This window comes from Meleagris gallopavo, chromosome 8 (assembly GCF_905368555.1).
Source record: "Meleagris gallopavo chromosome 8, MGAL_WU_HG_1.1, whole genome shotgun sequence".
Classification (NCBI taxonomy): Eukaryota; Metazoa; Chordata; class Aves; order Galliformes; family Phasianidae; genus Meleagris; species Meleagris gallopavo.
In genome coordinates, this window is record NC_139411.1 from 24643590 (window position 1) to 24659296 (window position 15707).

The 15707-nt window shown below is 38.2% G+C and overlaps 1 protein-coding gene across 2 annotated transcripts in view; it reads right to left on the minus strand.

The window, feature by feature from the left end:
• LOC100544091 (VPS10 domain-containing receptor SorCS1) overlaps positions 1-15707 on the minus strand; it is a 271928-nt gene that overhangs the window by 183189 nt on the left and 73032 nt on the right. For both annotated transcript variants that reach the window (XM_085229289.1, XM_085229287.1), the window contains exon 2: positions 1884-1951. In XM_085229289.1, coding sequence (XP_085085415.1) covers positions 1884-1951 — 68 coding nt within the window. The remainder of the gene's footprint in view (positions 1-1883; positions 1952-15707) is intronic.

Sequence of the window (15707 nt, forward strand, 5' to 3'; positions counted from 1 at the left end):
AAGCAGTTCCTCAAACCCACAGTATTCTTTGCTCCAAGATGTCACAAGTGCTAGAAGTTTTAACAACACTGCTGAAGATACTAAGGAAGTTAGTTCATACTAGTGAAGTTGCACAGTGGTAAATATTATTTCTTGAAACTATTGAAAAATGAAACAAAATTTACATACCAAATAAAAATACACTGATATAATAATAATAATAATAAAATATTCAGATAGATCTTAAACCAAAGGATGAGGAAGGACCTGAGATTTCAACACTATGAATGAAGGCTGGGAGAATGCAAGGAACTGTCAGATAAGAAAATCCTGTTTGTATATTCTCTCTCTTAGATTGCTTTTTGGCAACAGGATACTAGGTTGGAGAAAATATAGCTTTTCTTATGTCATTTTCTGATATTAAGGAAGTCCGAAGTCCAGTAAAGTGCTCTACACTCACTAGCTGTAGGTTTGCTACGCAGCCAAACTCCAGGATGCTGATATATCCTTCAGTGACATCTGCACATCTCCCCCTTTCAAACATGGTAAAATTCAAGCTTCACAGAAATTAGTTATGAAACAGGAAACAGCATAAGCTCATTGGCAAGTGCCCAAGTTCACACATCACATCTAGGGTTACTTTCTCCACTCTGATGTGGCTGTTCTGTTTTCAGCCAAACAAGAACCTCAGCACAATCCTGCATTGCATCACAAGAGCAAAATAATTCTTTAGAACTGTCAGCAACAAAGAAGGATGTCTCTCCACAGAGTAAACACCATGCCTTCCTCAATGATTAATAAAGCAGATGGAGATTTTTCAGGGAGAAATGACTGAGGGTAGTTAGAGGGAATAAGTAACAGATATTACATTTATAAGTATTACTTTTTGAAATCATTTGGACACCTCAATGTGCATATCAGACAAGGCAAAGGGCAGCAGAGACAATATGATCCTTTTTGATCTCAAGCCCTACCAGCAATTTATATGAAATAGGCAGATCTAATTATCTCCATAGCACAACAAGAAATAATTTAATCAGCGCCACAAAATGCTAATCATTCCGTATTTTTTTTTCTTTCTACTGCTAGAAAGAAAATCCTACAAGTTTTGGTATTTCATCAGCTGAGAGAGACAGTAGTCTGTTCACCTCCATCAGTGGCCTTCATAAAAGCTCTCCAGACTGCCCAACAATGCTTTGTAAATCAAACCACAAGATAAATTTCCCTTTATCTATTATGGCTCTGAATGCTTCCACAAGAACCATGAAGTAAACACCTCTTAGATCCATTTTTCAGATAGATAAAAAATTACCATCTGCCCTCACTGGATCCAAAAAAAAAACACCGTAGAGAAATAGACCACAGGAAAATCCTTGCCTTTGGTTCAGAGTGCAGGATATGCTCTTAAAGTCATTAAAGTATCAAGGCATCCCTTACAAATCACTACAACAGACAGAATCACACAAATTGAAATCCATCATCTGATACTAATGCTACAAGTTCTGAACAAACAGACCTGGGATACTCATTTGAGCCCACTTTAATCACAGATAGTTTCCCAGTCTTAGCAGAAGTATTGTTTGGGCAGTAGACAGCCATAAGATTCTTCATAATAAAGAAGGACATGAGATTGAGTTCTTCTAAAAATAAACCAATTGATTAATTTTATTCCGAATAAGACAAAAGGGGAAATCAAATGACAGCAGGTTCGTGAAATATGTTATCTATTCGAAAAACAAAACAATCAAAACTTCAGCTTCTTCATCTTCAAGTACAAATAAAAGAGAGAGAGGTTAGCTACAAACCTTCCAGCAAATTTAAAAAAAATCCAATTAAATAAAAGAATTGTATCAGGCTGCTCCTATTTAAAAGATAGTAATTATTAACTCAATTTATCTCCATACCTCCAAAGAGAGCTCTCTGTGATGCTTCCCAGGTTGTAGTCATATAGCTTTGTCAGAATTAGAATCACCTGAAGGCAAAAGAAGAAATCATGGTTAGTCTCAAACAATTATAAACTTACAGAAGTGAAATGACCCCAGAGAGAACTTAAAATTCCTTTAATGGGTGCTTAAAATAACTATAACTGAAGTTAGAAGTATTTGCCTAAACTGACACAGGAAGTATTCACAGACAAACTGTTACAGAATACAAGGTGATTTCTGCTTTCTGTGGTGTGCTGCTTTCTACTCTGTTTGATAAGCACTGAAATTATTCATTCTTTTCACAACTGTGCATGGATACAACCCATTGGTCCGTCTTCAAACTATTTTTGACTTGGCAGGTAACTAAAAAAAGAACAGGCAAACAATCATCCACTGTGGCTAGGGAGATTTAGACTAGATATCAGGAAAGAATCTCCATGAGCATCAAGATCACCACTGATATAGGCCACCCAGAATATCTGCAGAGCCTCCATGCTTGGAGGCTAACAAAATCTAATTGGACAAAATCATGGCTGACATTATCCACAGCTGGTGATAACTGTGCTTTGAGGATGACATTGAACTAGAGACTTTCAAGTGTCTCTAATAAGCAACATTTCTATGACTTTGGTGAAAAGTTTTAGAAACAGACAGAATGGAAATGCTTCCAGGTTTAGGAATTTTATTAGCTCTTTTCATAAACAGTTTTTCCCTCCTGCCAAAACAGACACTTCTAGAATAAAATTATCTTGCCAGGGGAGGAAGGCAATTTTAACAAAAAGAATTTCCAGCAACACATTTCAGTCTGCACTTTTTTTTAATGTTCTAAAAAAATAATTACTGACTTTCAATATGATGGGCTCTTTTAACAAGACCTACATTTGGGACAAACTACCAGACCGTTAGCAGTGCTATTAATTTATTTTGCATTTCTCCCTGCCAGGTCACTGTATATCTTCTCCTCCATTTCCCATTAAAACTGCAGTAAATTGAAGAGGCACAATGCTTCTTATCTGACAAAAACCCTGATCTATATACCTCTATGTTATTATTTTCAGCCTGGGTTCCTAAGAAACGAGGCTTACAGATGCACATCCCTCTACTCCCTTAACAACTTTCACTTTCATCAGCCAGTTTCAACTAATTTGGCAGAGAAACAAAGGATTGGAGGAAATTCAGTCCCTATAATCTCTGTGAAAGCTAGCACCAGCACAGCAGAGGAAAGGAACAGAACTCATCATGGTAAAAGCTGTCCTGCCTCTTACACATTGATAGCCTTGAACCAGACACATGAGGAACTGGCTCTTAGCCAACGTGTTCAGCATGAAAGAAGAATACAGAGAATGTAAGCAAACAAATAATTGCTGCAAAGGAAAGGTATAGGAAACAGGTTATATACATCTGACAGCACATTTCTTTATTTCTACATCAGTTAAATCCCTCAAAGATAGATAAAACAAGGAAAAACTTCTTTACTTTGACGGTGACAGAGCACTGGAACAGGCTGTTCAGAGGCTTGTGGAGTCTCCTCCTCTGGAGATATTCAAAACCTGTCTGGATGCTTTCCCACATAACCTACTGTAGGGAACCTGCATTAGAGTGGGGGAACTAGATGACCTTCAGAGGTCCCTTCAACCCCTACAATTCTGTGTAATCTGGACAAACATGAGTCACATGCAGATGATAAGGGAGACAGGAGAAGTACTTGAAAAAAAATAACAGTTTACCAAGACAAGCTCCAGAAGAAAAGCACCCTCCCTTTTCACCTGCTCACTCCCATTTTAATCTCTTACCTTTTATCTTCCATCACACCTACTTATTGCTTTATGTCTAAAATGAGATCCTCATCCTGTTATCCACAAATGACTGCCTAGAAACTCAGGCTACTAACATACAAACCCCAGCAAGCAGAAGACATCTTAGTGACACCATAGAAACAAATAGCACCACAGAGAAATGGAGGCCATGGAGGAGTGACCCATGGAGGTGCCTGGTACCCGAGGTGCACAAGGGCTGGCCCTGCAGATATCTGAGCTGAGACCACAGCCCCTGACTCCTTGCAGCTCCAGGCCCAACTCAGCTCTGAGTCCTTGTGTGACTCTAGCTCCATCTCCAAGCATTGCATCCCTCACATAGCTCCCTACTAGCCCTGCCACACAGTAGCAAGCTGCCTCCAGATCCTAAGGCCCCTGCAGGTGTGCTGCCCACTGACACCAAGCCCGCCATGACCCCCATGACAACAGCCCCACAACAAAGTGGGAACTGACACAAATACACATCCCCTTCAAACAGCCTCATGGTGACTCCTGCCCTACCCAGAGATCCTGAGGAGAGCTGTTAATGACAGCGGCAGTGCATACAGAACACCATGATTCCCTTCTGTTCCGTCATCCCTGTTAGCTCTCAGCAACCTGACCTAGATGTCTCCTCAGTCCCACAAAACATATCAACACCAGTATCATCCAGCCAGGAGATGCCAGCCTGCAGGGTACCTCTTTGAAGAGAAGGCCAATGTGCACAGTGCCAACTGCATATAGCAGAGCAGCAGCAGTCACATACGTTTCGCAAAGCCAATTAGGGCTTTGTAAGTGCTAAAATTTCAATCTCCTCCCTCCCAGGAATGCTAATTGGCATCAACCAGGGAACTGCACTCCCAGATCCAGACCACATCACTGCCATCCCTCAGTCCTCCGAATGAGTCTCTGAACTCCCTACTTAACAAATAAATAAAAAATTAAGAGGGAAAAGAGTAAAGGAAGAGAAAAGGGATGTGAGCATGAAAGCACGCAAGACCTTTTCTAAATAACTGCTCTCCTGATGAAAGATAGCAGTGAAGTCAGTGAAAAGTTTCAGTGCCAACAAAGTAGAGACCTTCCATATGACGTGGGAATTGCATCTACCTTCAGCTTTCAGACTCCCTTGATCTATGAAGCAGCTGGACAGTTACAGAAAGTTGCTTATATCTTTTTCCAAGCCTCATCTTTTCTTGGCACACTCATCCTTTGCTTGCCAGAGGAAATTCAGATTAAAAGACCAAAGAATATTCCTCACTGAATATTTTGACATCTGGTAGTTTTAGAGGCAGACCTGAAGATATAAGGCATAGAAACTTGGAAGAGAAAATAAGAAATCTTGTGGTATTTTCCTCCATCCTTTGCCACTAGTTGAGGCGATCTTGGGAAAAAAAAAAATCACAAAAGTCTGAAGAGACACACTCCCCCCTCTCCCCCCCATAATCCCAAGAATTAGAATCAAGCCTACTTTTATAGATTAATAAAATCAGCAATATACAATTACTCTAGTATTAAACAGATTTACTTGTCAGAAGTTACTCATTTTGACTTTTTTCCCCCAACTTTGAGGAAAGGTCACAAATCTCCAAATGTCCAGGAAACAAAATTTAATTGAGAATTTTAATTTCCTCATTTGAAAACTAAAATGTAATCGATGTCCCCAAAAGAATCTGATAAAAATTAAAACAAGTGACAAAAAGAAAAATCAAAGTTTTCCACCCCCAGAGAGCTGACACCTTCCTTGTTTTTTTGTTTCATTCAGAAATCTCAGTGAAATCCACATCATCTCAGAGTACTGTATGTTCTCCTGTACTAATGTATGAAAAACTGTATTTCATCATACATTTTTTTTTATATATAGCTCTAACAATTATCCTGCAATCAGAAGTACTCCTTGACCCATCAAGACATGCTCATTGCAGCTTATACCATTAGAATCCAAATATTGCTATATCTTGATCTCCTAGTAAAATTAGGATACAGCCCCCAATATTTAATATTTCTAAGCTAATATTTGTATTTGACACCATATTGCAGCATACACACACACACCAGTTTGTTATGCAATAGCTTAGACATCATCACATAAATATCCTGTTTCCAGAATACAGACAGGCTTGCCTATAGGAACCTTTCCCACTTTTGTGGATTTGTATCAGCTCCTGCTCATCTTTACACCTCTCCCTAGTTTCAGCAGACTCCTTGTGTTATTTGCTCTGATTCAAACATCAGTAATAGATCTCAAAGGTATACACGCAAAACAAACAAGTCACTGGGCAGAAAATTAGTTATTCCTGCCTCAGGTTCAATATTCTCTTTTCCCCTTCACAACGTTATTTGAATAACCTAATTCAAGACCATGATTTCAGTTATGTTTACTCTTTCAGAAAATATATTTCTTTGCTGTTTTTGCTGCTTTCATTTGTTATTTAGCCTGCAAAGGTTAGTTCATGTTTAAGATTGTTCGTTTTTATTTTCATTTTTTTCCTTTTTCTGTGGCTGTCACTATATAGTACTGAGGAACCTAATGAACAGAGACATGCAAATTATGTTGTTCTAAATGTCAGAATATGGCTGTGAAGAAAGAGTAATGAAATGAAAAGTAGTCTCACCCTTTTTTTTTTTTTCTTTATTTCCTCCTTTGTTGCTTTTCGTTCTTGTTTTTTTTCTTTCTCTTTTCGCTGAGATTGTTTTTCTCCCCCTTTCCTTATCACTTACCAATCAATACAACCTAACAAGAAAACTAGAGCCACAATAAAAGGAAGCTAAAATCCAGTCTTATGCCAGCTTTACTTTGAATATGGTTCCTTCTTCCAACTGCAGAGAAATGCAAGACTATTCTGTTCTTCATTAAGAACAGCATTTGAAGTAGGATTTTCTGCCATAACAGGCACGGAAATAGAAAGAGAAATCTTCATTTTCTGTGCTAACAGCCAAGAGCAGAAAAGATTTGATCGTGGGTTTATCGCATCCCCAGTGATCATACTAACCATGGTATAGCCCTAAGAATGTTTGCTTTTTTGAACTCTTTATGGAAAGTGAAAAAGCCCCAGGAGATAACAGGACAGAAGGCACGGTGTTTTAGTACACTCACCTGAGAAATGACTGACTGACAGGAGAGATACTTCAACTTGGATTGCCCTTTCCCAAAGGAAACCATTTCCCCACATCTATTCTAGAAAGAACAAGATACTGTAGGAATGTAAATGGAACCCGCCTTAATTCAAAACAGCATTTTCAAAAAAAATCCACTTTGTTAATAATTCCTGAACTGTGATTGCTTTTTAGACTCAGGACATGAAGGCCTATCTGCAGGTTTAAGATGGAAATCAGTAGTTGGACTAAAAATACCACTCTGTGAAGATACTCATGACAGATATTTGCATGGTAAGCATAGCTAAATGTTTCCCAGACCTAGTTTGGTTCAGCTGGTCCACACAATCTTACCCCATCCTACCTTGCGCTACTGAGCCACATTTAGTATTAGGTTAAATATTCATTTAGACCTTGTTTCCAGCTTCTACACAAATAAACCTAGTAAGGCTATCACAGAATATTGGCCAAAGCTCATCCTTAACTGCAGTACTAGTTCCAACCATAACACAAGGATTACATTTAAGTAGACTTTTCTCCCTGCTGAAGTAGCTGGCCAGGATGGCACTGAAAGACTCACACTGGTGATCATGTTCATAACAGAAAGGAATCGATAGCTGTTGTCTGTGGCCACATAATTCAGCTGTTGCTTCTGTTGTGAGTCCAGAAAGTAAGCCAGCCCGCAGTGAGCTGGCTCCTGCCCCAGCTGCGCAGAATGCTAATAGCACACAAGGTGTATAATGCTTTGCAATATTCACAACTGCAAATTTACTCCTGGGAACAGTATGTGAACACGATGGTAAAAAAGTGGCTGCACTCAAGCTAGGCTAAAGATGGATGCAGAGTAAAACAATCATGGTGTTTGAAGTCTGATCATCATTATTAAAGACCCACAGTGCAAAATGATCTGTCTGACATTGCAACTCAATCTAATTTATACCAACAGAGCCTCTCTAATCTTAGATACATTTTTTCAGCTGTATTTTCATCACCATCCCCAGGTTCTCTCTCCAAACGCTTTCCATTTTACACAGCACAACAGGATACTAAATGAAAACAAGCAACTTCTACAGCTCCATGCTGATGGAGATTTTTCAAACAGAAGAACGCAATCAAATTTTTAACAACATTCACATTATAGCTTCTCAGTCTGATTCTTATAGTATTACCTCTAGACTGACCTAAAACCATGCCAGACAGATTGAATCCCGTTGGAGCAATTTCTGATTTCAAAATCACAACAGTTTGGGAAGAGAAACAAACAGACAGACATGAGCAAGACAGTTTAAGTACACCTCAATGTGCAGTGATCCATGAATTCCTTATTAAAATCTAGAGATCCTTTCCATCACCTACTTAGCAGGAATGTGAATGTGAAATAACAAAGAAGCACTAAATTAAGTTTCCACAAGCTTGCTGGTCTGCTATAATTAAGCACGAAGCTACAACACTTGAAGCTTTCTTATGCACTATGCATTAATAACCCATGTTTCTCTGGCTAGGCTTCAGTGTATGAGAGGATGCAGCATTTAGTCCAAATAATTGTACAGTTCCCATCTTTTCCCCTCTTCCTCTCTACCTTCTCACTACAACGTACAACGTTCCAATAGATAAGACAGACAGGAAGGCACCAAAACACAGTAATATTCTCAATGAGTTCTTCAGTGCAGAATCTATGTAAGGAAGTGTTTTCAAAGAAATTCACAAGCAAGTCTAAATAATTCATGACTAAGAATTTTACAGGCTGCTCATGAATAAAAAAAGAAACTCTAGAGAACTCATTATCTAGGGTAAATTACTGGTACAAATCTTGTCCTTCATATTATTGTTATTTAGCAATTTTATACTAGTCAGCAAGTATCAAGGTCTCTAACAACTAGGCCAGTGCCAAGAACTATGAAAACGTGAACAGTGATTTGCTTTCCACATGAGTTGCAGATGATCAGGCAAAGAAAGGCAGGGAAAGCATAAGGGCAGAGAAGGAAAACCATGCATTTCCACACCTGGACTGCTGACTCCTGGCTTCACAGCAATCTTTATTATAAAGAATTTGTAAAGTAGAAATCCACTTTTTCTGCATACCTCAATGGACATAAAAATGTTGCCCACAATCTCACCTGTGACAGGAGATGATAGCAGAATTGTATAGAGAAAGAATTAAAATTAGCCTTGCTGAGGATAATGTGTCCCCCCCTATTAACCCTCTGCAATGAGCAAATTACACTCTTCCTAATTCAAAAACTATCGCAGCCAGTGTGTCTAATAATAAAAGGATAAGATAAAGCAGTATCAGTATAGATGATCAAATATGTGGAATGACTTTAAAAAAAACAACATTAAAAATGCCTCAAACTGAATCTGAGGACAAAACAGTGAAGGAGATATGAAAGACATCTATAAAGTCATGAATGTCCTGAACTGATTTTCCTCTTATTTAATGCACAAGATGTAGGAAAGCAGGTTCAGAAGTTATGTATAAATAAGTTTGGAAACGCCTTCCTTTGTATGCTCCAGATATCTCAGTTCCAAGCAAGACAGGAGTTCAGGGAACAGATGTGTACTGAGGTCAGCTTAATACATAAGTTAATATATTAACACAATGTTTGTGCAAGTCTTACACCCTTCCCAGGCACACAGTTTCAGCCGGTGTTGGAGAAGGAATATGGCTAAATAGTACAAGTCTTTTGTTCTTATTGCTAACACAGGTAGCTTTAGCCTTAATAAATTTCTCTAAATCTGTACTTCTTCACATTTTTTACGTCTCTAAGAGCCACCTGTAGGCAAGATATTCACTTAGCAACCATGGATAAGGATATTTCTTTTATTTGTGTTGTACAATTGAATCTACAGAACAAGATCATCAAATACCCCAAGTAAGGAAGGGATCCACAAAAGACTTCCTCAAATACAAACCATGTCTGAGAGTACTGTCCAAATGCTTCTTGAACTCCAGCAACTCAATGCCATGCCCACCAGCTTCTGCTGAATAACCTTTTCCTAATACCCAGACTGAATATCCCTTGATGCAGCTTCATGCTGTTCCCTCAGCAGACTCTATTTCACTCAGCTTACAGGATGTCCCTGGCATACTGACAGCTTTTAGAGGAGACAGTACGAGTTACAACAAAGAGAAGCAAAGTGAGGAATGTGTCCCAGATCTTTTTAAAGACAGCCCCAGTCCTCATGCTTGTCAACTAGATGAACTAGAAATTTGTTACAGTCTAAAAATAATTAGAATACTACTACCACATTAGTAAAGAGTAAGAGAAATCATGTTTCTGTAGTAAATAAAAACACAGAGTTCAAGACATTGAATTGCTGCTTCTCCTTGCTCTGGAAGTGACCAAACATATGCCTACGACGTTCCAAAAAACATCTTAACCATTAACAAGCTGAATAATTAGAGATACAGATTTCATTCTGTGTTTTAAAGTTTCCTCACCCCCATCTCCAACATTTAAATCTGTTTTGACAAACTTCCCTTTCATTCAATTAGACTCAGTTTCACAGAAATATTTCTGAGCATCTCCTCATGTGATTAATAAACTAAAGCGACAAAATTAAAAAGGAATTACTCAGGTTCCAAAGCAAATGCAATAATAGATTTTCTTTCAGTTGCAGGGGGAGGCAGAGAAGAGAGGAAGGAGGACAAAAAACAAAGGAAAGGAACTGCTTGCCATTTTGAAATGTTTTAATGCAAAGACGGATAGTTAAAAAAGAGACAAAAGTTACTATGAAGAGAATCAATTACAGGCTGTAATTGCATTGATGTTTAAAAGCCATTAGCATGAGAGTTCTGTTCATGTTTCAAGAGGGAGATGCAGTCTTCTGTTTATTCATTTCACTGAATACCTACATAGGCCTTTGGGGGATTGTTTCAGAATTAAGACCAGAGTAGGGTGAAGCCCTGTGCCACTTGGAAGGAAATGTCTTCTCTTACACTCTATTGCATCTGCTGTCAATCAACAGCTCTTGCTTAAACATGCAGCTGCTGCTAGTGTTTTAGAGTGGACACCCAATGAAGATGAAAGGTTCAACTGCAGAAAAGCACTTTGCTGTCCTGCTTCTGGACCAGTATTGAAACACTGAGAGCCTTTCAGGAGGCCAATGGACTAACATTTTAAGTGCTGACAAGCACATTTCTGAAGCAAAAACGGAAAGCCTGCATCTATAAATGAAAACTTCCTTCTCAAGAGTTTCTTAAACACTTGATCTTACATGCAAACTAGGGCTCGAGTGTACCCACTGGCAGTTACAAGACAACACAAAGCACTCACAGAAACAGAAGTGTGTAAGAAAAGACTTTATGGAAACATACCACCATTAGGATCCTTCTTTCCCAGTTTTATTTACGGTGGTGTCTTCCTGGTTAAGACATAGATGTTTCTGAACAATGCAGAAATTCTTATGAGCTCCAAATACACGCAGTATTTCTCCAAAATACTAATCCAGACCCCCCACTTGAATATAATTCACCAAACTCTATCCGAGGAAAGAATGAAAAGGAAAAATTTCAGAAATGGTGAGATCAGAGAGAAAGGCTGAAACTGGAGGTCTTTCATTGGGAAGGAACTGTCCTGGTACAGACTAGGGGTTGTAGGGAAAGGACAAAAAAATAGGATTAATGAATGCTTATTTTGGAGTTCACTGCATCATACAAAAGTGAAACGTTAGCATGTAATGAATAATTTAATGCTTTATTGTTGTTTAAAGAAATCACTTTCAAGCAATGTGTATTCAAGTAATAAATCACTGCCTAGCACTCTGCCACAAGCAAAAGATACTACTTGACAGAATTACTGAATGATGTTGCATGACCACGAGGCAGCCATATAGAGATAAGGATGATATTCTTGAATAACTAACTGCTTCCTCTTACCCCAAGGAAGGAACAAGTAAAACTTTTATCCTGGGGCAACAGAGGTGGTGAAACTCAGGACATGCATTTTATCTTTAGGTCCCAAAAGTGCCCTGAAATTTATCCCAAAATTATGTCCATTCATTTATCACTCTTAACATCTATTATGTAGGTTGGCTCACTTATATATACACATATCAAGCATATAGAGCTTAAAAGTTTGTTATGGAAGGCACAGAGTGAATACTTCTTGCCAGGATTTCATCAGCCTAATTTAGTGCACTTGGTTTTCCATTGAAAACTGAAATATACCCAGCTTTCACTCACTAATTACAGTCAAGTGGGAAAATTATAACAACATATGACTTTTTAACATCTATGAATAGAATCATCATTTGCTAGAGAATACAGTAGGCAGAGTGTAAGGGCAAATAACTTCAACTAGTTGTGTTTCTTTAGTACATCAAAGAAAATCAGATTATGCCCAAAACTCCAAAGGATTGAACCCAGTCAAAGTGACATTTCAGCCATTATCCAGTATATTTTTGAGTATGTGATTTGTCTGATTACATAAGAGAAGTTTCAGCTCCTTGCATTCTTTCACCCACTTCAGCTGCAACAAAATATGTCAACAGCAGCTGTTTGTAATAAGCTGGAAGGCATCTCGAGACCAATTGTAATGCAAAGGTCATATTTTCTGAGCTGTTTACAGACAGTAATTTGTTAGGTTGTAATGTCACATGTTGTCAATAATTCAAGGTGGGAAACTGTAACAGTTAATAGGTCTTCACTTTTCCACTTTATCTCTTTTTTTCTCCCAAAGAGCTGTTAAACTGTGTCTCAGCATACTCCTCGAACCTCAGACACCAAGGTTTCATTTGTTTACGGAACTTAAAGAACTTCAGATGGTAAGATGTAAGCAATCCTTTAACAAGCACTTAGGGATGATAACAGATATAAAGCACACAATTCAGACTCAGTATATAAATGCCTGTTAAAAGTCTATTCTCACCAGGGCTCTATATTCTATAGAGCAAGTTGATGCAGTCAGAATGAAAACTGCTGTATTTCAGCAAAAAGACGACTCAGAAACAACTTGTTCAAATGAGACATTCTAAATTAGACCCTTCAACCCCCAGCTCTTTTAGCAAACAAAACCATTATTAGAACTTCAATTATGGGCTGTTCTTTTTTTTTGTATTCTGACAGGAAGACACATCTACCTGATTAATGGCATTCCCTTCTTATAAAATTGTCAGCTCATTTTCTTTCTGCTGATCTTACAGCAGAACCATGCACACAAAGCTGAAGTGTAAAGCAGGACTGGCTAGAAGATAAAAACGTGGGACAGAAAGCCTGCTGCAGATCCTCCAGGTCAAAAGAGCAAATCAGCTGTACAAGCAGGAATTTGTATTAAGCCATATCACACATCTGAGAAAGGTATCCAATATTTACCTCCACAGCAATCAAAGCACTTTTGGCTCTCATTACTGTATCCTTCACAGGGAGCCTAACAGAAGGCAGTGATTCCAACAACATAATGATTATAACTGAGACATATTAATACCAAATATCTGCAGGGATATTAAGGATTAGGCCTGAGGAACTTTCAGCAAACCAAATGTAACCAAAAATGGTAGCCTTCTCACATTAAAATTTTTTTTTTTATGCCAGTCTCATGTTTCTCTTACTTTTTTTTTTTTTATACACACTATATTGGGGAGACAGCAGGGAAAATTAAGGTCTGTAAAAAGTAGGGGTTTCCCCTTAAGGAATGAAGGATAGAAAGAGCTCCCTGAACAAGGCAAGGAAGAATGACAAGGATAAGAGAAGGAAGATAAAGGAAAAAAAGAATAAGTGAAAGACAAACAATCAAGACTTCAAAACTTTGTATTTACAAGACATTCTGATCTGGGAGTTCTTAACTGTCAAGAAAGGAACTTAATAGAGGGGGGAAAAAAAAAAAAGGCACACATCTCTTGCAGGGGGCTTCTCTCTTAATTTTAAGGACTAGAATGGCAGCTTGCACTTCATCTCATCTTTCCCCTGGCACACATTTCATCAAGCAGATATCTAACTCAGAAGGAGAGGGAAGAAAAAGCATACTGCAAGCCAATGTACAATAATTAAAATCTTATTAACCCAGTAAGATGTATGACTAAGATCCCATTATCTGAAGGATAACAAACCTAAGCTGCCTTCTGCCAATATCTTCACATCTCTGGCAGAAAGTGAAGTGTAGTCCCAAGGGACTGATGACCTTGGTCTCTATTTCTCTTCATCCTCTTCATTTAACATTAAGAATGTGGTGGAAGATATTCTCACATTACTATATATATACCCACACATATACATACACACACACTACTTAAAATTTCAGGGAATTCATGGGGTCTTTTTGACATGAAAAGCCAAGACAGTTCTTGACTTCCTCAGTAGTAGAAGCAAAAATCAAGAACAAATGCTGCTGGGTAGAAAATTTACTACCTGAACTACAGCACCCAAATCCCAGATTTATTTACTTTTGGGCAACCAGTTAGTGCTGTCTTCCAGGTGCAACAGTGCTGATTTATTTATTTATGGAATCAGATGTCCTTTTGTACTTGGACATGATGAGAAACAGCACTGATTATTCCCATTACTGAGTTTGTTCCTAAAAACATAAAAGCTCCCTTGTCGATTCCTTTAGCCATGCTCTGAACCAAACCTCTGGATCTCTTGTTAAACAAAAACAAACATGCAGGTACAGTGAAGATTCCCTTTGAGGATACTGCCTTTAACCTGCAACTAGCCTACACATCCTGATCTTCTTATTTGTTTTGCCATAGCCTTATTATTTATTATTTGCCTTATTATTTGCCTTAAGGTTGTTAAAAATAGAAATTCTAACATTAACTGCCACTTCCAAAATTCTTATGTATTTTAATTCCTATTAGGGTTTATCAACAAAATAGACCACCTTGCCTGAACTGTGAAGCACTTATAAATGGCTGGTTCCTCTCGACACACTGCAGAGAAGTGTATTGCTTCATCAACTGAACTAATATAGCAGTGAATGCTGGAGAAAATAACTTAGAACTCCTCTGAGAATTTCAGAATTGTTGGGTGTCCCGCCATAGGATGCTAGCAGTGTATGATCTCCTTTCTACAAATCCAAAAGTACTGATACTTAGTTCTAGGGACAAGACTCCTACCTTAAAGTCTGATAGAGAATACAAACACTTGAAGCTCTGGCAAGTCACAGAGAATCTGGAAAAATTAGAGCATTGGTTTTGAGATATCTTAGTAGTTTGAAAATCATTTCTCTACCCTCAGACAGTCCTTTTGTACTAACAGTATAATTCAGTGCATGGCAAACCTTCAGTCAGTTAAGTATCTCTCTCCCACTTACACTATATTTCTTATTTTCCAGCTTTGCATTCCCAAATATCTACTTAGTGAGATTCTACTCAATCTCACTAAACTTCATCTTACAGTATACGAATCCAACCTTGACCTCATTTAGGACAGGACTTTAGAGAGATGAATTTTGAACCAAAGTTAGATATTGTTTTCATTCTTGTCCTACTTACAAACTACTACCTCCACCCTTCCCCACCCCATTCAAAAAGCCACTAGAAAAATGTCATGGATTTGCATGTTATAGCAGAGAATCCTTCTGAACCATTTCCAGCAGAAGCTTTCAGCCCTGTCACCAGCTCACTGCCCTATCTACTAAACTAATTTGACTTGCACTTAGTGTCAGCCATTTATCAAGACACACACACAGAGCTAAGCTTCATATTACATTCCCTCTGACTACTGTTTCACATTTGACACATGAACCTCCAGGGAATCACATACCATTTTTCCTACCACCTCGTGCTTGCTCAACACCAGCTCTCAGGGAGAATGGTATTTCTATATTTTTGCCTTTGAGCTAAGTAAAACTGAATAAATAGATCTAAAAGAAGAAAATTAGTCTTACCATGTCACCTATCACCTTTATTCTCTGCTGCATTTTCCATAAAGCTCAGTAAGGGAAGTACCTTATTAACTTTCTCCCTTGCCTTGCTGTTA